This window comes from Phaenicophaeus curvirostris, chromosome 1 (assembly GCF_032191515.1).
Source record: "Phaenicophaeus curvirostris isolate KB17595 chromosome 1, BPBGC_Pcur_1.0, whole genome shotgun sequence".
NCBI lineage: Eukaryota > Metazoa > Chordata > Aves > Cuculiformes > Cuculidae > Phaenicophaeus > Phaenicophaeus curvirostris.
In genome coordinates, this window is record NC_091392.1 from 32,263,721 (window position 1) to 32,289,516 (window position 25,796).

At 40.8% G+C, this 25,796-nt stretch overlaps 1 protein-coding gene across 2 annotated transcripts in view; it reads right to left on the minus strand.

Annotated features, from left to right (window-relative positions):
• SCAF11 (SR-related CTD associated factor 11) overlaps nt 1–19,511 on the minus strand; it is a 46,393-nt gene extending 26,882 nt beyond the window's left edge. The window contains exons 1-3 of one of the 2 annotated variants that reach the window (XM_069852091.1): nt 19,435–19,511; nt 2,998–3,076; nt 2,007–2,161 (exon numbers count right to left, since the gene is read on the minus strand). In XM_069852091.1, coding sequence (XP_069708192.1) covers nt 2,007–2,161; nt 2,998–3,058 — 216 coding nt within the window. In that variant the 5' untranslated portion in view covers nt 3,059–3,076; nt 19,435–19,511. The remainder of the gene's footprint in view (nt 1–2,006; nt 2,162–2,997; nt 3,077–19,434) is intronic. The other variant, XM_069852082.1, reaches the window with a different exon arrangement.
• Nucleotides 19,512–25,796: the final 6,285 nt, after the last annotated feature.

The following is a 25,796-nucleotide window of genomic DNA, read 5'->3' on the forward strand; positions in this document are numbered from 1 at the left end:
AAATAAATTTCTTTATACCAAATACAAATACATAATCTTCAAACAGAATCTGATAGCATATAAAGAGCAGATAAATTCTATATCTCCATCGTTTGGCAACTTACATTTGAGTACTTGTCAATTATTTAGCTTTCCTTGGTTATGATCAACCAAGAACTAGCAGAGAAAGCTAAACCTTATATAACTTCTCAAAAAAAGAAGAAAAATATTTACTTGCTAAATATTAATCATGGACACATGGCATTAGCCTGCTTCAAATGGCCACATGTTTATAACATGCTACTATCATTTCATGCTATAAAATCTCATCTGCTTCTCACAGTTGAAGCTGCTAAACATCTGCCAGCCAGTTTCCAACACTTTGTTTTCTCTTTACTTTTAATTAACATTACTAGATTAGGCAACGGAATTTCGTGCACTCAACAGGTCCAACTGTCAAGTATCCTCAGGAAGGCTGGCTGGTTTTACTCACTGAATGTCACTAATGGAAGGAAGCAGAAGCCTTACATAGCTTTAAAAACAATCCCCCACCATTTTTGTAGCATCACATCTAGGTCACCGGTAAACTTAAGAGCAGAAGTTGCTTTTATTGTAGCTGGATAGCACTCAGTGTCAAAAAAAAAAAAAAATCATCACCAACATGACAAGAAAAATGTAATATCATTCACCTGCCTCTTTAAAAGAGGAGAGTTTTCCTTCCCTACTGTCTAACAGATGCTTTTAAGACCAACGTGAATAAATTCAAATCAAGCAGCAAGCCCTCCATTTACAGTACTGCTTCCCTGTGTGTGTCACTATTTATTGCCTTTCAGCTGCCATTAGAAGAACCAGCTAAGGAAATCAGGATACAATTGTGGATAAGAATTTCCTGTTCCCTTATAAATAAGAGCAATGCAATTAATCATTTGCAGAACCAAAAATCTGGCAACAGAAAATTTAATCTACTATCTGGTTTGAGAAACTAAAGCAAGCTTCATCTAATAACCTTTTTTTAATACTCTGAAGTTCACACAAAATATTCAGAAAGACGTGATTTATGTTACTGTGCCATCAGTCATAAATAATACAAAAAAGGTTAAAAATATATATTATTTTTTTACTAAGTATATTGTGTGTGTGTGTGTATAGATATATATAGACACTGATACCAACCTTCTAAAGGATACACTCAACCCAAAATCTTCATTTACTTCAAAACAAAGTTATTGCAGACAAAGAAACCAAATAGTGGTCTCTACGACAACATACAACCATTTCAAGTGCACATAAGCAGAAGAAAAAGTAGCATCTCATCTGAGCACACACTCCTCTTGCCCTACATCAACAACAGTATAAAGCAATTCCAATTTGGTGTTTTATATTGACAACTGAAAAAGTTACAGGAAAGGTAAGGATAAAGACTTACACAATGATTACAGGACACATGTGAGGAAAAAAGAGACTAAATAGAGCAAGATCATCAAGAATATGTTCAACAAGTAATTTTTCTTTAGCTATCTACGAAGGCATTGACATAGTTCTAATAACAGCCATAATTAAAATGAAATTTTTAAATTCAGAATAGCATCAAACCTTTTAGAGGAATTCTCTTTAGAGTTAGGAAACTAAGGTTTTATCAGACTCATTTTGTAGGCTGACACAAAAACATATTGCTCCCAGCCCTAAGAGCTGACAGCATGACAAACAGCATAAGGTATAACAAAATAAGATTAAGCTATGACACTGCAATATTACGGCATACATAATAACTGTCTGATCTTCCAAACAGACAACAGCCTTTCTTAATCGATCCCTAATCTGTAGTTACCATTAGTAAATCACGATATGTAGTGAAAGAAAACACAAAGTGCTTTATTGTACTATGAAGTTTTCCTATGATCTATTTAGAAACTAGTCATTGAAACACTTCCATGCATAGTGTATTTTCTTAAAAAAAATATTCGTATGTATTAAATGCAGTCGATTTCATTGAAAAATAAGCATACGCCTTGGTTGTCCAGTCTTACCTCAGCCCATTTAAGAATACAAGTCATGCAGAAGGTATGACTGCAGTTCTCAGGAAAACCAATCTCTTGTTCTAGAAGGCAGTTCAGGCAGATGGGGCATGTGTCACCACCATATAATAAAGCAGAACAGGAACAGCTTTCTTCATTATCTTCACCTGGTATTAACATTGACACTTAGAATTTTTGACAGTTTTTAAAACTAAGTCCTTCTAGATTTGAATAATAAGGCAATAACATACAATTTCCTGTAGATTAAAGCAAATTAATCAAGTTCTCAGGTCTAATGCAGTTGAGACACTGGCCAGAGTTGAAGAATGTAATTCAGGTGAAAAATACTATGCAACTTATTTCATAGACTATTGTACCAATATTGGCCATTAAAACAAAGGAGAGTTACCTCTAGTGCTATTTAAATAAAGCAAGCATCACATAGTGCTACCTGTTGGCCCTACAGTCATTTAGGCAATGTTCTCCTGAGTTCTTTCTCCTTGGATGTTCGCACTCTCTCTCCATGAAATAAATTAGACTGGCATATTCTATATTCATTATCTTACATACACACGGCTTGCCTTTATTTTAGCTTTCCAGTCTATGAACTGTTTTAATCTGAACACCCTCAAATATTTACCTAATCATGCACATTAAACAAAAAATGCTCCCAGTTTTGTTAAAATTAGAAATCGTTTTCAGAACACAAAAACAGAAGAACTTTTCTTCAAGGATATTTACTCTAAATTATTTTTTCTGAGTAACAGTTGCTATCTCCATTTTTGTTCTACTACCGTAAGTCAACAAGTGAAAAACAAAACAGACAGGAAAAGATTTGGGGACCTCACACGCCAAAGGAAAACACTGTGCTGAGACAGTGGTTATGTTTACACATATTTCAAAACAAGCAGCATACTAATTGACAGAGCAAACTTAAAAATCTGATCCTCACAGCTTGAACTGGAATAATCCACCTGAATGTTTTCACACACACAGGCTTTACCTTCCATGCCTTCATGCTTCTGACCCTCAGTATCTTGAATACATTGCTTTCTGTTCTTCATCTTCTTACACAATGTAGTCTGGAAAACACAGAAACAGTTTACACAATTTATTTTAAATGCAACTTGAAAATAAAAGCGACCACTATGGATTTGATGAGTGTTTCTGATTCTCCGTAGAGCAGAGACAGGTGATATTGTGAGTGATCCGTATAACTCTTAGTCTGTTTGCAACATATAAGCATCATTAACGCTCTCTGCCAACCAATACTTCCAACTCGAAAACTGGTTTTGTTCTACAAATGCAAAGTTTTTGCAGCATTTCAAGGCCACCAATGGTGCTTCTACTTTTAAAAATTAAATGCATTGCTAAGCTTCTATGAAAACCACACCACATAACACTGCAGTAACTAAAATTTGAAGATTGCCCTTCATGAAGCAACAGAGTTAAAGGCACAAACATCAGAAAAGCAACGTGCTTTCCACATGTAATATTGCTACAGTAGTGGCAAGTGAGAAAAATCAGAGCAGCTTACTTTCACTTGCTTTTCTCATAAATTAGAAGTAGTGTCACTTAGAAAAAAATGCAGAGGAAGTTATTATCAAACAAGGGACAAGTCACAAGCACAGGTAGAATATGATGAATGGAGCGGATACACCTTTTAACTTTTCTGCAAGGGAGCATTATAAAATAAAGAATAACATGGATAGATAATATCCTTGTGATGCACATCATACAGGCTGAAAAAATGTGATCGCACAAAACCCAGCAAGTGTGCGTTATCTGGAGGTGTACCTGCTCCATGAAGAATGAAACAACAAGAAGAGATCACCTGCATTTCCAACTCCTGTAGTCACAGCAGAGAGAGTATAATCACCTAAAGCTCCAACTCACCAGCCCTAGAGGGACCAGTAGCTTTCTCTGGAACTATATAAACCTTTAAAATTATTATTATTATTATTTAAAAGGACAAATAAACTTCAAGAGATTGAAGAAATTGATAATTACCAAGATCTGCTACTTGATCATTCAAACCTGAAGCAAACCAACTGAGGTTTCAAACCCCTTACTCTATTTTTCTAGAAAGAGCAGTCAGAGAGCGCCCAGGACACCACATTCGCACTCCTCAACTGAACTTCCTCATATTTAACTCACAAACTATACTAGTTTCCCTTTACTACCTGGATAACCAGGAGGAGGAGAGAGAATTTGTCTCCCAAAATTTTTCATCTGATCAAGTCTTTACTGCCTGATCGTGGCAGCATGAAAAGTTTTAAAGAGCATTGTTTTTTACTGAGAAAAATACTCACGTGGATACCTATCACATAGCACACTTCCTGCTTTCTTATGCAATCCAAGAAAGCAGGATTCTGATCTGTGAGTCTCAAACACAGACAGTTCATTAAAGAAACAGTCAAAACTGGGAAACTAATTAGAAACTTGTAATTAGATTCTAAATAGTTTCAGTGTTCCTATTACAAACCATCTTTTAATCCCTCAAAAAGAACATGTGAACCAAGTCAGCTCAGCATGGGGGAAAAAGAAGGAAACAAAACCCCACCTAAAAGGGAACTCTTCTCCTACATTGTGATACTATGTTGATATAAAAAATTGATATTCAAAGACATCATTAGGATAACTGTCATCAACTGTAGAGCAGTTACTAGCACTAATATTTGCTGCAGTGAGTATCTTAAATTATGCAAGTTCTGTTAGCAGAACCACCACTGACCAGACCACCACCCATCCTCCTTTGCAGGCTAGGCAAGATGAAACCCAGCAAAACCCAACTATTACTTTAAAATTTAAAGCCTTAAACAAGCAAAATCTTCAAACTGGGACAGGTAAGACCACTAAAACCACAAATGAAGATTGAGGTCTGCTGTTTTCACTCCTATTTGCAAGAGGACTTAAATGGCTTTGGTCCCAAAAAGCTTAAATCATGCAGTGGTTTATGGTATACATGTATTTATATACAAAACATATTTATATATAAAACATTCCTTCTGGTCTACGTCTTAAGAAAAACCTCAGCAATGCTTTACAGAAGCAGAAAAATCCACAAGCTATGCTCAAACCTCTCTCAACCCTCAGGACATCTCACAGCTGAGATGGTTTGAAGACAAGATCAGGAATTCTGCACTCTGCATCCATCCACAGAGAAGGTTTTAAATAGACAAAATTTAGATACCAAATTGTAACTTAAGCAGTAGCTGTACATTTCATGGTTATTATAACAGAGGTCTTGAGTTCATTAAAGCAGATTGCAGAAACAGAAGCCATAGAAGCTCTTTAAAGTTGTTTTTCACCAGAAAAAGTAACTTTTTCCCCACTGAACAATTTCTAGACAAAAAAAATGCCAGAAATTTTCAGTTACAATAATTAGAAGAACAGATCCTTATATTAACAGAATATTAAATCCAAGATGTGCATCAACTGAATACGTTTATGCGGTGTTACATTGTTCTCCTCACAAACCTATTATTTAAACAGACACCCAAGTGCTGTGAATGCATTTCACAGATCACTTCGCACAGCACAACTTTTTGTCAAATTGACACTGTGCATTTCACAGAAGAATTTAATACTACCAAAATGCTTAATAAAGATACCACCAAAATTTACATACTATTTAACAAATTAACTTTGGAAAGGCTATTTTCTCCATCACTTTAAAAGAGACATTACAGGCACTGGAATAGTGGAAGAGTTAAAGCTAGAAGAAACTGTCATTAAATTTATATAACTACAAGAGGTACAAAAGGAGAACACATTGATTTAGGAGAGGCAAACAACACAGAAAAAAGAACTCTTATTTGTCCCAAAATGTGACATATTCCTTTAGATTTTTTTACACTCAAAGACGATTTGCAAATATTTCTCAGACCAACATTCCAGCTGCATGCCATACAAGAAATCTATAGTCTTGGCTGGGGGAAGAGGAGGAGACAGTGAAAGCAGCAAGATTTATCTGTCATTCTCCCAATTATCAAATTGTATGAGCTCACATGTAGATAATACTACATCCATATCCATGAATAACCATGGCCCATCACGCTAATATGTATCTGAATAACGTTAATACCCAACAATTACATCCACCAGCTACTACCATTCAGTTATTGTGAAATGTAAGAAAATACTGCAGGTCTCATACACACAAGGCACTTGACAAAACAACAACAAGCACTATACTATGTTAGTGCTGACAAAATCAATATCAACCCTGTCCCAAACTCTACAGATACTTTCTAATAATTCCTGAAGACAGAATAGCATTACATCCAAGATGGTACTTTCCTGGTGCCTGTGTGGTTTCAACGGAATTACTTTGTAACATAAATGCCTTAATCTCATATTTGAAATAAAGGCAAGAATACTTTAGTGTATTAAATTTAAAACAGCGAACAAGGACACTGCCGCAAGCATGCACCACCACCCCATTCTCCTGTTATTTTTTAAAAGGAGTTAAATGTTTCTGGGTTATTCTTGAAAGGAAATTCTGGTTCTTGTCTTCACGGAAAGCAGATGCCAAAGTTATCTGCCAACAAAAGCGCTTAAACAGAGTAACAGCAGAACGTGGAATAGAGTCATCACTGTCTGAATAATGTAGCTTCATGATGTACTTGGAACAATTCCATAAAGTTACGTAAGTGCCATTTACACACCAAACAATTCTCTGTATCACAAAAATGTGTTATTCACCTTTTTATATCAGCACAAACTACTTCATACAACTAATCACCTAAAAATACAGATGTATTTCAACACTAAATCACCATGCATGCACAAAGAAAAAAATCTGGTCTATTCAAAGCCATGCAACCGAGTTTCTTGCTGAACTGAAATCTAGTATGTTAAGATCTTAAAATTAACCTGGCATAGAAAAATCAAAGGGAAGTTTGCAGTGGCCTACAAGTGACACATGAAATTAGAATGTGCCTCCGTTTCGACTAACTGCAAGACAGGGTCTTTACAAACATTCTTTATCCCTTCAAAATACAACACCTAAACACACTCTTCCCCTGTTACAGTAACTGTGCTGAGACCTATCTAAACGCATTCAATGGGAAAGTGTAATGTAAATCAAGAACACACAAAGCTATCTCCAGTAAGCAGATGCAAAATGCTGTCCAGGACTGGCTTATTCTTGTTCCCTTAACAGGCCTAACTAAGGAAACACATGTCATTAACCGTCAACTTCTTAGATACGTGTTGTATGAATATTCACAGTGATGTATTTTGACTGTTCTCTTTCCAATAAAAATATTTTCTTTTTAGAAGGATTTCATCTTAGCTGTGTTTTGGTATCTTTACTAACTAAAGAAACAATCAGTTTCAACTAGGAAACAATAGTGAGTCACACATTCACTGTACAACGTTTATTTATTTAATAAAACAATAACATGCTTTACCCCTCTTAAAATTAAAATTTTAGGCAGTGATAAGCAGAACTGTTTTGCCCTCTGCACTTTGATGGCCTTGAAGAAAACTCTGAAGGAGATTTAAGCCTCTCCCTCAGTAAGCATGTTTTTTAGGAAAACAGATCTCAAGTAGTTACATTTACAAAAACAAAGGTGTGGTTTTTTTTTTTTTTTAGTAATTAATGGCAGAACGCAGAGTGTCCTCTGGAGTTCCCCATATTGGATCACAAGAACCTCTGGACCATTACTGGGCAGACAGACCTCCACCTGCTGATGAAACTTTTGAAAGCTTTGATCAAAAGCCCTGTGTCATCTTGGAGATGGGCTGAGGAAGCACTATTTCCAATAGCAGTTGAACCTTGGAAAAGCTTTTGACTGACTTGTATCGCTAAGTCTAATGCAAGACACACTCCAAGAAAAGGAGGGGAAAAAAAGACACTATTAGGTACTTACAAAAGTACAAGTACACCAAGAACCTTCACAGTTCTTTTTATTTGGAAAAACTTCTAATTTGCCTGAAGAGCCTGGAAAGCAGACTTGTTTCAAGTGACAATTCAGTGATGTTGTTTGCATTCCACTAAATGAGGGCTAAATGGAGAATCTGGAAGCACTTATCCTGGATTTGCTCCTTTGTGTAGTAAAATCTCATGCCCCAGAACTTTAGTGAGACTAGAACAAACAGGCACACTCAAAGCAGGTCTTTAAAGAGCATCTTTACTTTATGTATGCTTTACTCGCACCTTTTCTGCATTCCAAAATGGAATGCTCATAAAGCCAACAAAGATGCGAGAGAAAGACCAGTGCTATGCTTTGGGTAACAGAAAGAGAAACCTTTCTCTACAGGTGGTTTAAGCCTATTCATGTATATCCAGTGCCTTGGAAAGAATCAGTGCCATTCAGGCAAGCAGACACTGCTGATTTAAAGGCTCTTTCTAGACCCTCCAAGGATTCAATTACCCAATAGATCTAAACTAATCTAACAGCTTGCTGCCACCAAAATAAGCGGCTCTGTTTCTCACCACTAGCAATGGTGAGCAGTCTCAGCTAAGAGCCACAAGTGTTCCAAAGAAATTGCAAGTGATTGACTGGGGGGGGGGGGGGGGGGGGGAGGAGCGGGGAAGGGAAGACAAAGTGGAATTGCTCCTTCTGGCAGTGGCAAGGTGCTAGCATAGCTAAGACTTTATTGTCAAACCGCACCCTTCAAGTGCACAGCAGTATTGAGATTACCTCCCAAGTCCATGAAAATGCAAGGTGAAGTCTTAGGAGAAAATTGTCAAAACCAAATGGCTAGAGATACAGTATTCTGAACAGTACGCTGCCTTCTGCTGATTTTCCCCTTCCTTACACAGGAGAACAAAAAAACAAAACCACTTCAAAACACAGCTGATATCCTCCTCAGGATTTATTTTTCCACAGTCTTGCAGCAGAACAGTGACAAGCACACTTACACTGCAGATGCTGTGGCTACAGCTACATCTCTACATCATATCTGTGGGCACCCTGACAAAGTGAATACCAGTAGCAGGCATTCAACACTCACATCCAGTCAGCACTCACAGAAATAAAGAGGACATAAATGCCTTTTAAGCAAGGAAGGCACACAAAACTCCATGGAAAAGTACAAATACAGCTTGAGGAACGGCTGCAGTGTTTATAGTCTAGTAACATGTTTGATCACCTGAAGAGCCAAGAGTTTCAAGGAAGATTTAGAACCTTACACTGGACAGACACAAGGTAATCTCCTTCCTCTATAAAGCTTATAATCATAGACTGGCTTAAAACCTGCCAAACAGGCACCTTCACATTAGGTCAAGGGAGTAGGCAGTGCTCCCCACTGAAGTTTAACAAAAAAGCACTTACAAGACTTAGGCTAAATATCAGGGCAGTAAGAAAGATGTCAATTAGAAGACCTCACATATTTGAGAATATTCTAGAAACTGTGGGGGACACATCATGTTGTTCAGAGAATGTTGTGTGTTGAAGGGCTGCTATAAATCTGTAAATATTTCAGTTTACTGGACAATCAAAGAAGGAAGCCAAAGTCAGCAGTCCCATATCAAGTATCCAAGTCGTGATAAGTCATGCTGATCCACAAATTTCCTCAGTCTTCTACAATTACTAAAAGTACCTGAAGAATACTTTATTCATCATATATTACTTGTATGTGTAAAGGTGAATAACTGTGTTCTAGCTCTGCTTAGAAAATTCAGTATCCAAAAAGTTTCAGTACAACAGAGAACCAAGCTAGACAGACTAACATCTTGAAAAAAGGGCAACATGCTTATACCACAAAACTTGTACTTTGCTATTAATACCTGTAACAACAGCATGGCCATTACATTCAATGCTCTTAAGCAAGAGTTATAATCAAAGCCAAAAGAACCCCCAAGCCCAACAGATTTACACATATGTGAGACTGAAGACAGTAACAAAGTCACCATCACCAAGAGGTATCTATTAAGCTATATCTCATCTGTTGATACTGGGAAACTTGTGCACAGGACAAGCATTGCTTCACCTCAGAATCCCAGTCATGCAGCTGGCCCCCTGATTTACCAGCCTTCACATTGCTTTTCTTCCCAAAGTAACCAGTTCTCATTCATTTTTTTACCCTGGTAATAAAGAAAAATAAGGATGTAGGTTATAGAAGAACTACTAACACTGGAAAACAAGCATTAGGAAAATGACAAATACGAAAGCCTTGCGCCAAACTTCAAATGATAATAAAGCTATAAGTCTTCAGCAAAATTCCATCCCAAGAAGCCATCCAAAAGACAGCACTTTTGTCAGCCTTAAGTAGTAGATAAGACAACACAAGGCACCAAAAAGTTGTGAAACGCTTACAGAATCATAGAATGGTTTGAGTTGGAAGGGACTTTAAAGATCAACCAGTTCCAACGCCCCTGCCATGGGCAGCAACACCTCGCACCAAACCAGGCTGCTCAAGGCTTCATCCAGCCTGGCTCTGAACACTTCCCAGGAGGAGGCATCCACAGCTTCCCCAGACAACCTGTTCCAGTGCCTCACCATCCTCACTGTGAAGTTTCTTCCTAACGTCTAATTTAAATCTTCCCCCTTCCAATTTAAAGCCATTGCCCCTCATTCTATCACTACACACCCTTGTAAAAAGTCCCTCCTCAGCTTTCTTACAGCCCCCTTTCAGTACTGGAAGGCTGCTCTAGGTTCTCTCTGGAGCCTTCTCTTCTCCAAGCTGCACAGCCCCACTCTCTCAGCCTGTCCTCATAGCAGAGATGCTCTAGCCCTCTGATCATCTTTGTGGATTCCTCTGGACCCACTGCACTGCTCTCCCCCCAAGACGACACATGCAAGGACCGACTGCTCATCTGAATCACTAGCATCCACATAACTATTGGCACAATCCACAAAGGCCAATACTTCCACAAGCCAGAAAAGGTGTGATGTTTGATCAAACCAGTTAAAGCATCAGAGGGGTATTCTCTTCATCAAAATCACACTGAAGAAGGTTTCCCTGTATACATCAGTTCTCACCATTCTATCACACAAGGCTGGACCCCTCTTCTGAGGAAGCTCATGAAGAGGTGAAGGAAAGCTGATTACAAGCTTGCAGAGCAGTTAGCAGCTTTTAGATGTGACAAATTTGAGTTTTGTACTGAACTACAGTTACCCTACTGGCACTGATGGATAATTATCTACAGAAGGCAAATTTCATTTCTCATCTTTCTGCACTGTCAACCATAAAATGCTTTGTTCCACTAGGATAGGTGACAAAAGTTTAGGATGTCTCCTGAACTCGTGTTAAGGGCTGTAAACAGCAATGAAAAATTGCACCTCAGTAGATTCCCTCCATAAGTCAATCTAAATCAAGCATTTTTGTTACCTGCCAGCAGCTGTAAGGTTAACTCACACCACATGAAATTACAAACCCAAGTATAGCAAAATGACAGCTCTATACTATGAGGTGCATTCAGGCTGACCACTGACAACAAGACGGTCCAGTGCTTTGGCAAATTCAGCCTGCAGACCAAGAACTACATGAGGCAAAACTTGCTAGTTAGCAAGAAAAGAAAAAAGGCACTTTGGGAGTTGGTTGTCCCAGAGCAGTCTCATTTGATTCAAAGTATATATTTCACAGCTGATCAATCTAACCTGTGATTTAAAGCTGTGCTTGTGTCCCTAATGGCTCTTTAGTGACATTTCCAGTTTGTTCCTTTTCCACTCTACCAGAGGTTACTCAAGCCTCTGTCAGCTCTTGACAACGCAAAAGCAGTGAGGACAAAGTTGCATAGTCTCTCTATGCACTGGACCAAGACAATTTTGCAGAGTAGCTCCTCAGCAAGGCTGCCACTCATTACCCTGATTTCCAAAGATGTTCTGAATTGCACAGGACAATCCCGGACTGAATCTTTACCGAAGTCCACAGCTGAGTCCACAACAACCAGATGAAGGAATGCTCACTGGAGCCATAGTTAACCGCCCCTCTCCACCCCCAGGAAAAAAAAAAAACCCAAACAGCTTCATTTATACAGAAGATGGAATGAATGGAACCTTTTAAAATTCAATACAAGACAATGAAATGTATATTCACAGGAATTAAAAGACACTCAATTTTGCCTTCCAAACCAGTATTTTCAATGGAAGGCAATATGCACTGTGCTGCTGTTCCATGTGCGCGTGTGTATGACAAGACTCCAAACAGAAGCACCAAACCACAACCACTCCTGTAAGAAGAACACACATGTATGCCAGGGGCTAAGTTGTGTTGTTCCAGAAACTGCTGATAAAACACTGAAGTACTGTAGTGATTAACATAATATGAAGAAATACTAAAGAGAAAATAGCACATATAACATTCCCTCACAAACTGTACAATTCAGCACTTAAGTGTGTCTCCTAAGTAGTCTCTGACTAAACTGGGTAAAATGGGAATGTACAAATACAGGAACTAATTAGGGATTATGTACTATTGTCCTGGTGCACACAGATGAAGCAACTAAATCAAATCAGTATAAACTCATGACCTTGCCTTCTGCTGCTGAGGGTCCTTAGTCACATGCATACTTTTGCAGCTGGAAGGGATAGCATTACATACCAAAGTCAGCAAAAATGGCTCAGCCATTTCCAAGAACAGTTTAAAAAAAAGTACATGTTTCTAGCCACTTGGAAGCACTAGTATTTTCATGCTTTCCACCAAAGTACAGATACGTGGCAGTGTGTCACTGGGATGAAGACTATGCTTTCAGCACAAGTAACCCTTCCAAATCTAGCCATGTCATGGATCCAGAGGGAAAGTTTGCATTTACTCAAGAAATCTTTGCTAGTCATTGCATTTATTCCCCTCATAAACTGGATCTGTGCTTAGCATACACTAATAATTTGAAGTTCCTATCCCATTGCTACTCTGCACTGCAACATTCCCACAAGATGAATGAGCATACTTCAGCCAGTGCTATGGCAACACAGCAGGATTTGTTGCAATCATTTCTCTGATGCTAAAGAAACTAGGAAGACCATCTTTATTTTTTTTAATACCACCCTAAACTTGCTCCGATAGCTCGACCTAAACACCAGAGATGTACAGGCTACACCAACAGAACCTTGGAAAGACATAAGTGGAAAAGCTAAGACTTTTTAACAGTGCAAATAGAAACAATGGAGCAAGACTGAACTGAAATGAAAAGCTCACAGGCAGTAGCAAGGGCAAGAACCACATTTAAGATGCATAATATTAATGGGCAACAAAACCAGAGTGGGTGTTTAAGAAAGTATATTGAGCCAAAGAATGGGCTGAATCCAGCAAGAGAAGAAATAGCCTGCAATTGTCCAATTACAGACTACCATTACTTTTCCTTTCACCTACATCACAGTAGCCTTATTTCTCAGCTTCTGAATGTTGAACTCCTGCAAACTGATGGGTGTCCCTCTCACAAAATTCATGTAATGTATAGGTTTCCCTATAATTTAATGGATTTACTTAAGTGGAAAAATGCACTACAGAAGATTGCATAGAATCACACACAGACACTTGATAAAAATACACTGAATTTGAGTCCTCTATTAAAAGCATGCTGTTCTTTCGTTTTAAGCATCAAGATTTCAGTGATATGACATGTTCTTTCAGTATTAAAAGATGTGTTTGCCTAAAAGAGCAAAACAAACAAAAAAAAGAACACAGCCATTTAAAAGTACATTTTGCCCCTCTGAGGCATACTTTTTAAAAAAGAAAAAGCACTTGATGAAAGCCATGGTGACAAAAACAGTCCTCAAGATCCTTTTGACTTTGAATAACAGCTTTTTATAAGACCAGGTCAAAGACCTACACTAACCTCGTACAAAAAGAAATGCTACTTTTCCAGAAAATGATGGAAAAAAGAGTTTCGCAAAGGAACTGAAATAAATGTAATTTTAAATGTAATCGCATCTTGCACAAAATCTCCTTCAATATTTGTAGAACAATAACTCATTAGAAATCATTTGAGAAGGAGTAGATAGATGGGGGATAAGCAGTTTCTATTACTTTTGATCTTACTTTCACAGCCCTTACTCAGAGATAACTTTCAAGACACCTAAAATAAAGCCATGAAAACAAAGCCAGGAATGGAAGACAGGTACATGAGAGAACGTTTCCTTAGCACCAACAGGAACAGAAACTATTAACCACAAATAAGGGAAAAGCTAGACGTGATCCTAAAAAACATAAACTGAACTCCATTTTTCCTTTTAATTTGTGAGAACAGTCTACTAATAGAAAGCCATGCTCATGACCATTTTAGGTTACTTTCACCATATAGATGGCATCAATAAACCACCTATAATAAATCAGTGCTTCACTGTGAATTTTTAAGTAACCAATCTAGTTTTTGCTATAATTCATTATTTTGTTCCATTGCAATGATTCAAAAAGAACTTGCATTTCCAATATCAGCAATACCAGAAGCTCCTTAAAATGATGAATCTGATCTGCATTCAAAGTTTCTTGCCACAGTAACAGCCATAAAATAACTCCTGGTACCAAATGACTTACTCGAGAGTTGGGTAAGGTACCTTTCTTGCTCAGCAACGAAACTACATTTAAAAAAAAAATAAATAAAAATCACAACTGCATAGTTTCAGAGAGAAGGTTATACTTCACCTTCACTGCTACAGGTGTTTTATTTTCTTAAGAACTCTAAAAATATACTCCAGTGAGCTCTAAGTAGTTCCAACAGACTGCTTTTCTCCAGCTGTTTCATAAACCTGCAATTATTTCTCCTTACACCCACCTATCCACAGGGGTCATTACCTTTTGCAGCACAAGAAATAAACTATAAATGTTTAAAAAAAAAAAAAAGACAAACCCACATACAAGTGCTTATTCAGTGGCTGTACAGAAAGCCGATAAGTATTTTATTGTCCCTCCCCTGTCTAAGGTTACTGAAGTTACTTGCTCTGGATAGTGAGCAGTCCAACTAACACCACTCACTCACCTTCAGATTCTACCTTCAAATTCAAGTTTTGAGTATCAGTACAGCACAGTTTCACAGCAGGGGTTCCATCCTCCTGTTGCACACCAGGAAAGGTAGACAGCTGCTGCAGTTTTGGCCTGTGTTGCTATCTAAAGGTACAGGCATACACACAGGCTTCTGGCAGACACTGATCCCATGGAATGTCACATTCCTTATTACTGCTGGCAGTCTAACAAAAAGCCAGGTAGTAAGTAGCAAGGCAACAAGTATTAACTCACTTGATGCTTCCAAGCATTTTTATACTACCTTGGAAAAGTTCCAAACTTCATTAAATGGTTTAATCACTCAGGTTTAGTCACAGATCATACCTCTGAAGGCAGTTCACAGTAAAGCAGCACTTATAGACCTAATAACAGAGGAACAAAGATTGCATTTTAACAGGAGTTCACCAAACCTTAACCAAAATCTGTGTTAAGACAGATGTTATTAGCGTCTACTAGAAAGAGTGATCAGATTTTGCAATTCGCCATACTGTTTGGCTACAGAAAACAGCTTCTAGAAGACATTCTTCCCAATTCTCTCTACACATTAATTCATTTTAAAAAAAATTTATTATTTTAGTATTAATGTAGACACACGTGACATATTCTGAAATAACCTCAGAAAGTCCACACCAGCCACAAAGACATCAAATTATAATGTTATTCCACCAGAGCAAACATGAAAAAATTGAATCAAATTTGAATCAAAATTTAAATTTTGTGATCTCATAAAAAAAAAGGAAAAGCAGTACTACTGTTTGATCAAGATAACCTGTGAGACTACATTAGTTGATAACAAAAAAAATGAACAGGTGAAAATATTCATTCTGGCACAACATACAAAATGTAAACCCCAGATGCACACATACCTATGTGCCTGTGTGTATATATATTTGTTACATGAGTAAATGCATTTTATACGAAGTTTATTTTAGTCTTCTCTACTGATACATACTTAGATGCTGTATTTTTATCATCCTTTATCAAGTCAGTTGTTAATATCCGCAGCCTAGAAGTGAGAACTTCCACATCTGGTTAGATTAAATTAGCTTTCCTTAAGACTTTTAGTTGGAGAAACAAATCTGATGTGCCATAAAAATAAGCTGCAGGAAAGCTGAATATTTCCAAAAGCAGGAGGGAACTTCCTCAGCATTTAGGGTTGGTTTTGTTTTAAACTCTGAACAGAAAAACTACTTGTTGAATATGGTGCGAGCCACTGAAGGGCAGAACATGCATGTCCAACCTCTGAGAGCCCTTCCAACACAGCCAACTTGCCTTTGGCATTCCACCAGACCCGGATGTGGAGAGGTGATGCATCAGGAAAGCAGAGCTGCAGCTTTAGAGAACAAAGGTAGATGTGCATTCACCTTCCATCTTCCAGGATTATAGTCCTCCTCCACTTGCTGTTTCATGACTGCAGCTAACTTATCAAACAAGATAATCATCCCGCTCAAGTGGTTTAGGGTACCAAACCCAATCAACTTTCAAATCCAAACAAGCGATATTCACGACTTCCTGCTTGCAAACTCTGCCTCTATCCTCAGTTGCTGGGTAAAGAGATCAAACCAGTACGCAAGAGAAGATAAAATGTCACTGCACTGGTACCCTCTCAGACCAAGGGTCACGTCCTTCAGGACAAGGTAGACTAGTACATAAGACATGACATAAGAAGTGCCTACAATGCTGAAAAGCCACAAAGCAGCCCTTGTTTTGACGCGCTCTATAATGCGTGCGCATTAAAGACCTCTGGTATTTATGACTTCAAAATGCGTGGGGAGGGGGAGTGTATGAATCTGTTTACCACTGTTTATTGCCAACTTGCAAAAAAAGGCAAAAAACCTGAGCAATGTTGAGATTTATTAAATCTACTTCAATCTTAAACAGTTTAGCTGTAACCATTTCAGAATTCTGAGGAATTGATAACAATGGTTGATAGCTAAATTAATTATTCAGTGCTATCAGTAAAAACTAGACCACATGGTTTTGTTACTATTAACTGAAATGACATTTTTTCCCCTCACCTTAGGGTGCTGGAAAAGAAAATCCCAGCACTGAACAGTACACTCACAGAAAGCCAGGCCTCAAGAATTCAAGTGTCAGTATGGCAAGCCCAGCTTTTTCGAGCAGTAGTGATTCTTCCTTCCTTGAATATCACGTATGTTTAGATATAGTACTGACTGAAATAAAATCATCATTAAAATAATTACTAAATAAAGCCACCTTTAAATAACTTAAGGTTTTGCACAGGTTTTAAATACGTGGGACAGTGGAAATCCAAGAAGATTCTTCAAAGAATCCCTGTAACAGGAAATAAACCCCAGATGTTTGCAACCAGCACAGAACCACCAAGTATCATGAGCAGAACCATCTACAAGCTTCATAAAACCAGAGGCTAGAAGTCATGCATCTACTGTATCAGTCAAACACAAGCACAAAGAAGCTCTTTATCCTGTGGTTGTTTCAAAAGCAAGAGCTGAGCAACTGGAGAACAAGATACCCTACACCCATCTCTTTGGCAACCTTCATATACTGTGTTTGAGACTATAAATTCACATTCAAAAACTCAAATTCTTACAGAAGCATTCCCAATCTTAAAAGATAATCTGCATACAACAGAAATCAGTGAATCCAATTTTACTGCTGTTCAAGGTCTGAAAAACACTCTTTTGAGACCATTTGGAAGAGACAGAGTTCTATCACCCCACTCCACCAAAGCCACAAAGCTGTTGTCTGTTCTGGTTATTCACAAGCAAACTTTAATACGAGTACAACACAAAAGAAAATGGACACATTTCTTATTCGAGCCACTTATGACTCTGAAAGTTGACACATCAGCACATGTAAGCTACTGGAAGGAAAGCTGCGGACAACTTAACACTGTGAGTGAAAGTCTAAATAGCTTCCTCCGTCCCCAAACTATTTCTCAACTCATCTGAGGAAAACAGAAAAACAAACATCATATTCCTAGAAATTCTGAAGGAAACATGAAAAAGTACTTGGGATCATTTCCAAGTCTTTTCCATGTCACTAAAGAGGATGCTATTCATTTCTTTACTTAACCTTGTGAATCTCTAAATACAGCTTTCCAGTTAAAAAAAGAAGAGACCTGGATTAGCATGTGTAATCAGTCAAAGCAAATTTCTGTTACCCTGTCATATAAGAAACCTACTATTTATTCTGCTAAGATTGAAAGAAACTATAAGAAAATGAATAGACTTCCCTCCATTCTTCTTCTCCCATGTGTAAGAGTCCGAAGTACCCACACAGTAAAAGTCTGAAGTTAGATCACACTTCAGTTAGAACTAAAAGCCCCCAATACATCAGTGATACACAAACATAACCTCGAAGGGAGATTTAGCTAAGGTAGCGTCTCATGTTATCAGAGCCCTAAAAAGCTAAAAAAACTACAATCTTAAAACAGCTGCTCAATGAACAGGGACATTCCAATCCATTATATAACTGTTACTTAGTCGTGAACAGTCTTAACCACCTCTTGACGTTTTAAGTAAGTGACTCTCTGCCAACAGTCCCTGGTTACTGATACTAAACAAACAGCAACTACCTGCCCTTTCGCTCCATTATCTCATTCTTCCTAAAACTTAAAACTAATTAGCAGCTTACAAGGGGTGGGGGACCTCCTGCGAGAGAAAAGGAACCAATTTTAGTCCTATCAAAACCGTTTTGAAGTTAAAAACGTGAAAGCTGGTTGTCAAACAAATATGAGCTGCGCTTAGAGCTCAAAATAATAACGTTCTTTACTCTCAAAGTGGAAAAACAAACGAGGACACGATGTACCGTGAAGGACAGGAAGCAGGCGAGCCGCTCACTGGCCCGGCGGCTGCACCGCCCCCCGGCTCCGGCGCGGCTCGGCGGGACTTCACCGATGTTGCGATCCCACAGCAGCACAAAAGCAGCGCTGGACGCTCAGCTGAGCCTCCTCGCACAACTTTCTCCACAACCGCAAAGCCTTCCAAGAACTCCTCCTACTCCAAGGCGCTCTTCGAATCATAGAACAGTTTGGGTTGGAAGGAACCTTAAAGATCACCCAATTCCACCCCCCTGCCGCGGGCAGGGACACCCCCCACCAGCCCGGGCTGCCCAAGGCCCCATCCAGCCTGGCCTTAAACGCCTCCAGGAATGGGGCAGCCACAGCTTCCCTGGGCAGCCTGTGCCAGCGCCTCACGGCCCTCATGGTGAGGGGATTCCTCCTCGTGTCTAATCCTCCCCCTTTCCAACCTGAACCCGTTCCCCCCTGCCCCGTCCCTCCATGCCCGTGTATAAATCGCTCTTCCCGGGGTTTACGCCTCCTCCCTCCGCCCCGCCGCCGCTCCCCGTGGGACCTGCCCGGCCCGGGACCTTTGTTCGGGAGCTCGGCCGCCGCGCCTCCACCAACGCGTTGCGGGGCCGCCCCGCTTTGTTCCCCCGGGCGGCGCGGAGCACCCCCGGCCCCGCAGCGACGGCGGGAAGAGCCCAGCCCCGAGGAGTGGGGCGGGGGGAGGCGGAGGGGGAGGCGAAGGCCGCGGCCTCCGGGTCCCGGCCCGGGGCTCACCTGGCGCCGCGGCGGCCGCTGGCGGAGCCTCCGCTTCCCCCGGGGCTTCCGGGAGCGGCGCGCGCCGGGCCGCGAGGGGCGGGGGCCGCGCTCCTCGCCCGGGACACACGTGCGCGCCGCGCCGGCCGCGGGGGGGCGCTGCGGGGCCGCGGCGGCGTGGCGGCGGGCGCCAGCGAGACGCCTCCAAACAGGCCCCCCGGCCGCCGGCGAGAGCATTGTGGGATAGGTCCTCCGGCGCGCTCTTGAAGGGAAGGGTTGGGGGGAGAAGGGGGCGGGGAGGAGGGGGGAGGGCACGTGACCCGGCGCCGAGCGGTGCGGAGCCGATGTCGGGGCGGAGGTGGCGAGGCGGGCGGCGTCGCCCTCTGGTGGCGCGCGGCGGCAGTAGCGGCGCGCGGCGAGGGGGCGCGGGTGGTGACGTCATCCGGCCGCGACGCGCCCCCTTCCCCCCTACGCCCCCTCGAACCTGTGGGTTTATTTCTATCTATTTTTTTTTTTATTCTTATAAAAATAAGGGCTGTATCACAAGAAGCGTGGCCAGCACGACGAGGGAGGGGACTCTGCTCCGCTCTCGTGAGAGCCCACCTGGAGAACCGTGGCCAGGTCTGGAATGCCCAGCATAAGGACGTGGAGCTGGTGGAGCGGGTCCAGAGGAGGCGACGAGGATGATCAGAGGGCTGGAGCACCTCCCGTACAGGCTGAGAGAGTTGAGGTTGTTCAGCCTGGAGAAGTGTCCGAGGAGACCTTATAGCGACATTCCAGTACCTGAAGGGGTTACAAGAAAGCTGGGGAGGGACTGTTTACAAAAGCTCGTAGTGATAGCAGCTATACTATAAATTGGAGAGGGGCAGATTTAGATTAGACATTAGAATCATAGAATTGTAGAATAGTTTGGGTTGGAAGGGCAGGGACATCTGCCACCAGACCAGGCTGCCCAAGGCCCCATCCAACCTGGCCTTGAACACCTCCAGGGATGGGGCAGCCACAGCTTTCCTGGGCAACCTGTGCCAGGGCCTCACCACTATCATGGGAAAGAAATTCCTCATGTCTAGTCTAAAACAGGAGAGGGGAGGAGTGCGGTTGTCAGTGAAGTCTGAGGCAAAAAAATTGTTGAGTACCTACCTCAGCCTTCGCGTCTGTTGATGTGAGGTCACCTTTTTCAGCCGTCAGTGGGGGTATGTTCTCTTTAACCTTCCATTTTTGACTGACATACCTGTAGAAGCCAGGAAGAAATTCATTATGAGAATGGTGAGGCACTGGCACAGGTTGCCCAGGGAAGTTGTGGGTGCCCCATCCCTGAAGATGTTCAAGGACAGGTTGGCCTGAACCTGGTCTGGTGAGAGGTGTCCCTGCCCATGGCAGGGATTTGGAACTAGATGATCTTTAAGGTCCCTTCCAATCTAAACCATTCTGTGATCATAAAATTATACCAAAGGAGCTTTGGACAGAGCCCTGTGACCGGCTTGAGCAGGCAGCCGGGGCTGGTGCGCCAGCTGAGGCCAAACAGGGCTGATGCACGCTGGCTGGGGTGATAGTGGCAGTGGGGCTGTGGGGCTGGAGGCTCAGGGCAGGCTGGGAGACACCGCCTGCAGCCCCCACTGCTTGCTGACAGGCATGAGGCTTCCAGCCGTGTTCCCCCGGGGGGGCCTGGTGCTGTCCCTGCCTGTTCACTGGGAGCCACCTGCATCACTGTAGTGATGTGCAGGGCATGGGGCAGTGTGCGGACCTGGGAAACAGCGAGATTTTCACCATACCAGCTTGTCACATGGCTCACAGTGTTACCTGAAATCAATAAAAAAAGAGACTCCCAAAATAAAGCATTTTATTTGGAGAACAAACATTGCTTTTATTCTGTGCAGGATGCTAGGTGGAAGGTCTTTCACAAAACTAGCACACCCACTAAACTCCCCCAAAGGCCTGTATATACAAACCCAGTGCTCAAAATCCCACCTAGCTAATACAACTGTGACACGTATCTAATAAATATATTCATTAGGTTGCACAATTCTACTTTGACGTAAAATTACTTTTCTTTCCATATCCTTAGTTAGGATAAGGGTGTGCTTTGGTTAATCCTTAAACAGTCACAAATTCTCCCTATCTGATGTCTCTTTCCTTGTTTCATCAAATGTTCTTAACCATGAGGTGATTTACTGCAGAGTTCATAACTTTTTTAACACTAAGTATCTATATCCTTGAGCAGAGGCCAGGATGTTCATAGAATATATTGTGTCTGCATCTCTGGACAGATACTAGCATGTTTGTAGGAGATATCAAGTGTCTGGCTCTCTGGGATCAGGTTGTTTGTAGCAAAAAAATGTGGAAAAAAGGTGCAAAATACAGTCTCCTTATTCCCTTGGGTGATGTGACTCTGAGGGGAAAGACAAATTTTGGAGTAGGGCCTGAAATGACAGGAAAGCACCTGAGGGGTTTTCCAGATGTCAGTGGTGATTGGTGCTGGCTGTGGGTCTCACAGAAGTTGTAAGAATTAAAACTTCTGGTTTTGTATAACCAGTATTTTCAAAGCTGTTTGCCATATTGTTTTATGTCAGGGTTATAGCAAACAGAAAAGTCGTTCAATGCAGCAGCTTCTGTTGGATGCCTGTCCTGTTTATACTTCTCCATCACAGCACTGCCAGTGTGTGTATTTGCTTGGAGCACTTCCACACAGGCTCAGAGGAGCTGGTGGGAGCCGTGGAACACCAAACCCTCAGCTGAATCCCCAAGGTATCACACCTGCCATAGCAACAACCGAGAAGGGAAACCAGCTACCCTAAATACGCAGGTTTGGTTGAGTGTCTCCTCATGTCCAGAATGATGTTGTTACAGCTGGAGCAGAGTAAAGTGTGTGTCAGTGTTGGTCTGTCAAGAATCATGATATGTTATTAGTTGCCACGATGACTGATGGAGTATTAATTCAGGATTAACTCATAAGAACCTGAATTAAGAGCAGCCTGTGGGGCCAGCATATGTGAAGAGTCACAGGAAGAAAGTAAGAGACTGAATTCATTAGGAGGCTGCAGAGAAATGTAATAACAAGCAAGACTGTAACCACAGGTAGGAAAAAGCAGACTTGAGAGTGGAGATGAAATGTTTAAGGTAAGTCTGACTTAAGGGTTATTGAAGTTAATGAACACCTCAAATCTTCAATGGGATCACTGGAAGAAAATAATAAACTGTTTTGAAGGCTGGGATTAGAAAAAAACCTTGTTTTAAAGTAAGAAAAAATACTTCCAGTGCTGTGTTTTGAATAGACTGAAATCTGGAATGGCCCTAAAACAAGACACTGAAACAATTAAGGATGGAGAATGACAGCAGCAAAACAGCTATCTGCTTTACTAGCTGGGCACAGGGGTACGGTTTTGTTGCAAAGAAGGCATATTATAAAGAACTTACGTATGTGTTTATTTGTTACTGTTGAGTTTTTTAGTTAAAATAACTACTAAGCCACTTGGGATTCACAGATGCAGAGAGAGCCTTGGTATTCACTCTTTCTGTCACAAGTCATGAAGACATTTCTGTCACCTACTCATGCTGCACAGATCCTGTTGTGCAGAAGAGCCAGGCAAGCTGAAGAGAAGTGCCTGTGAGAGAGGAATGCAAAGAGAAACATTCATCACTTCTGAGGTGCTGTCTGTACTTTCGTTTGATCATCTGATTGTATATCTTGCATTCATTCCAGCAATGGCCTTTCTACTGACACAACTTCAAGATATGTAGTAACATAAGAATGGCTTTGGGCCTTTCTCGTTCACCTTTTGAGATGGGCACATACTGTATACTCTTTATGATTAAGAGAAAGATCTGGGACTTCACTGCTGTCAGCTCTGGCAAGTTTGTAATGAATTTTCCTGTGTCTACATGAAACTCAGGTCCTCAGAATTTTCCAGTCCAAATGTGGCTGAAGCACAGTGCTATCCAGTTGGATGTCCACTCCAGTTGGATGCTCTGTGTCTGGGGAGGGCAGGAGTGAGAAGTTCAGGTTTTGTATAGCAATATAGAAGTAGCAGGTCACAAACTTTGATTTTTCTACTCACTTCTGCAAATGTTATGCTATGATATAGGCACATTCATGAATTCATTACGCTCTACTCATTCTGGTACCCACTAGTGTTTTTCTCAACAACTGAGAAGGGAGAGTGGTTTGCAGGAATAATTGAAATGTCATTGGGAATTGAGGTGATGATGTCAGGAAGAGAGGTATTAGGCTGGGACAAAGGTGGTGTGAATGGTTACAGAAATAGTTTGTTACAATTTCTGAATTAAGTGGAGGAACTGGAAGCACCAGCCAGTCATTGGAAAAAGAATCTTATTTTCAGAATCTTATGATTTGAGAGCCATGCTTGTGAGTTTTCTTTTTCATGCTTCAGGGTGGTAAACTCATCATTTCTTCCGTCTGTTTTTGTCTGTTCTAAAGTTTTTAGCTTCAAACATTCTTAAAGTGATGGATGGCAGAGGTTGTGCTGAATGAAGGTGGACACCACAAGCACACCACAAGCCATAAGTGAATGAAGATGGGACTAATGAAGACAGTTACTATTGCCTGTTGTCTGTTGTAGCAAGGTGCAAGTAGAACTGTTTCTTCATTGACCAACTAGCTCTACTCAAAGATCACGAGTACACCCCAAGCTGTAGGAGGCACATAATTCTCAGCATTACTTTGTCATCCCTTTGTGCGTGCCTTGTGTTTTCTCTGGGGGATGTACTCTGCCCACTTTTTCAGAGTTTCCCTACAGCCATGAGAGCTGGAAACTTCCCTGAAGCTGAGCCTCTTGCTGACTTGTGTGTCTCTCAGGAGGACAGCGTTGTGTGAAAGCAGAAGCAGAGCCATACTTGTGGTGTAGCTGCGAGGATAGGTAGAAGCCAGGTGTGCCAGAGGAAACTGGAAGACATGCACAGAACACAGTCTGGATGAGGGCATGGTCATTTGGAGAGGGGAGCAACAAGGAGTGTGATACTACAAATAAGAGTGGTGTTAGGGAGAGGGAGGGACAGAAATGTTGGTGGGGCAGACCATGAGATTTTGATCATAATATGGTAGATAGAGCATAGAAGGGGAAGTGGTTGGTGAAGAAAGCAGGGATGAAGCAGGGTGTGGTGAAGAGTGGGACTCCTGGAGGACAAAAGAGGTAGTTATCCGTGAGTGCAGAAATCAGGTTAGGCATAAAGCACAAAAGGGAGATAGAGATACTTACGGTTTTGCGCTGTGAATTTGAATTAACTTTGAGGTATCCTGAACCATTGAAATGTTCCTGCACCATTTACAACATTGCAAAAAGGAACAGGCAAGGAACTTTATTATTTTTACCTTCTAAACATAATAAGCCTAAATGAGCCTGATGTAGTAATTTTGGAGTTTTGAAGCTGCCAGTACTATATTCTGTCTCTGGAAGAGATATGATGAAAAAAATCTAGCATCGTGGCTTGCTCTTCCTATAATGACACTGTTGGGAGTGATCAAAGAAAGCCACCAGAATATCCTATGCCCAGGGAACAAAAGGACCATTGATGATATATTTTTGCTGTCTGGTTTCAGATGCTCATTTGAATGATTCATCCATTTGGCTCCTGGATTCTGAGCTTTTAAAGAATGTAGATACATTTAAATGGCATAAAAATAGTCTGGACACTGAGAGTTTATTCAGAGCTCATTCACCCTCTCTGCCCCATGCAAGGTCAGTCATGCAGATGTTGCTCCTTTCTTCAGTCTGTTCTTCAAGATCTCTGGTGCTGGACTCTCTCTTCCAAAGTCTCCTCAGGCAGGCTATTTCTCTGATTTAATATGTGTACTTTTGGAAAGCTGTTCTGATCTGTAACCAGGATCCTTCCTGCTGCATCAGAAGCCCATATGTTTGGTTCTGTCCACTATAAACACTGGGATCAGATTGTCCTCTTTCTCTTTGCAACATATTTTTATCTGCTTTTAGCTTTTAAAACTAATTCTCAAGCATCTTATTAGGTTACAATATTGAAAGACCTACTAAAATTAAGTATACAATAAGGTTTAGTCTATCCAATCCAAGGGTCCTGTTACTCTGCTATATAAGGAAATTAGATTGGTTTGGCATCATTTTTTCTTGAAAAATTACTGTTGGTCCTTGTCTTCTTCTTCTTTTTGAAGTATTTACAAATTGGTTGATTAATTATTTTTTCGAAACATTTTCTGGGGTTCTCTCTTTTTTTTTTTCTAGCAATGTTGATTATTGTTTTCATTTCAAATTCAACTTTGGCTCATATTTATATATTATGCACGCCCCCCCCCCAAAAAAAAACCAACCCAAAACTCAAGAGACAAACCACAAACTGAAATGAATTAGGTGGCTTAGCTCATTTTTCTAATAGCGTAATATTCCAAAGTCTTTATC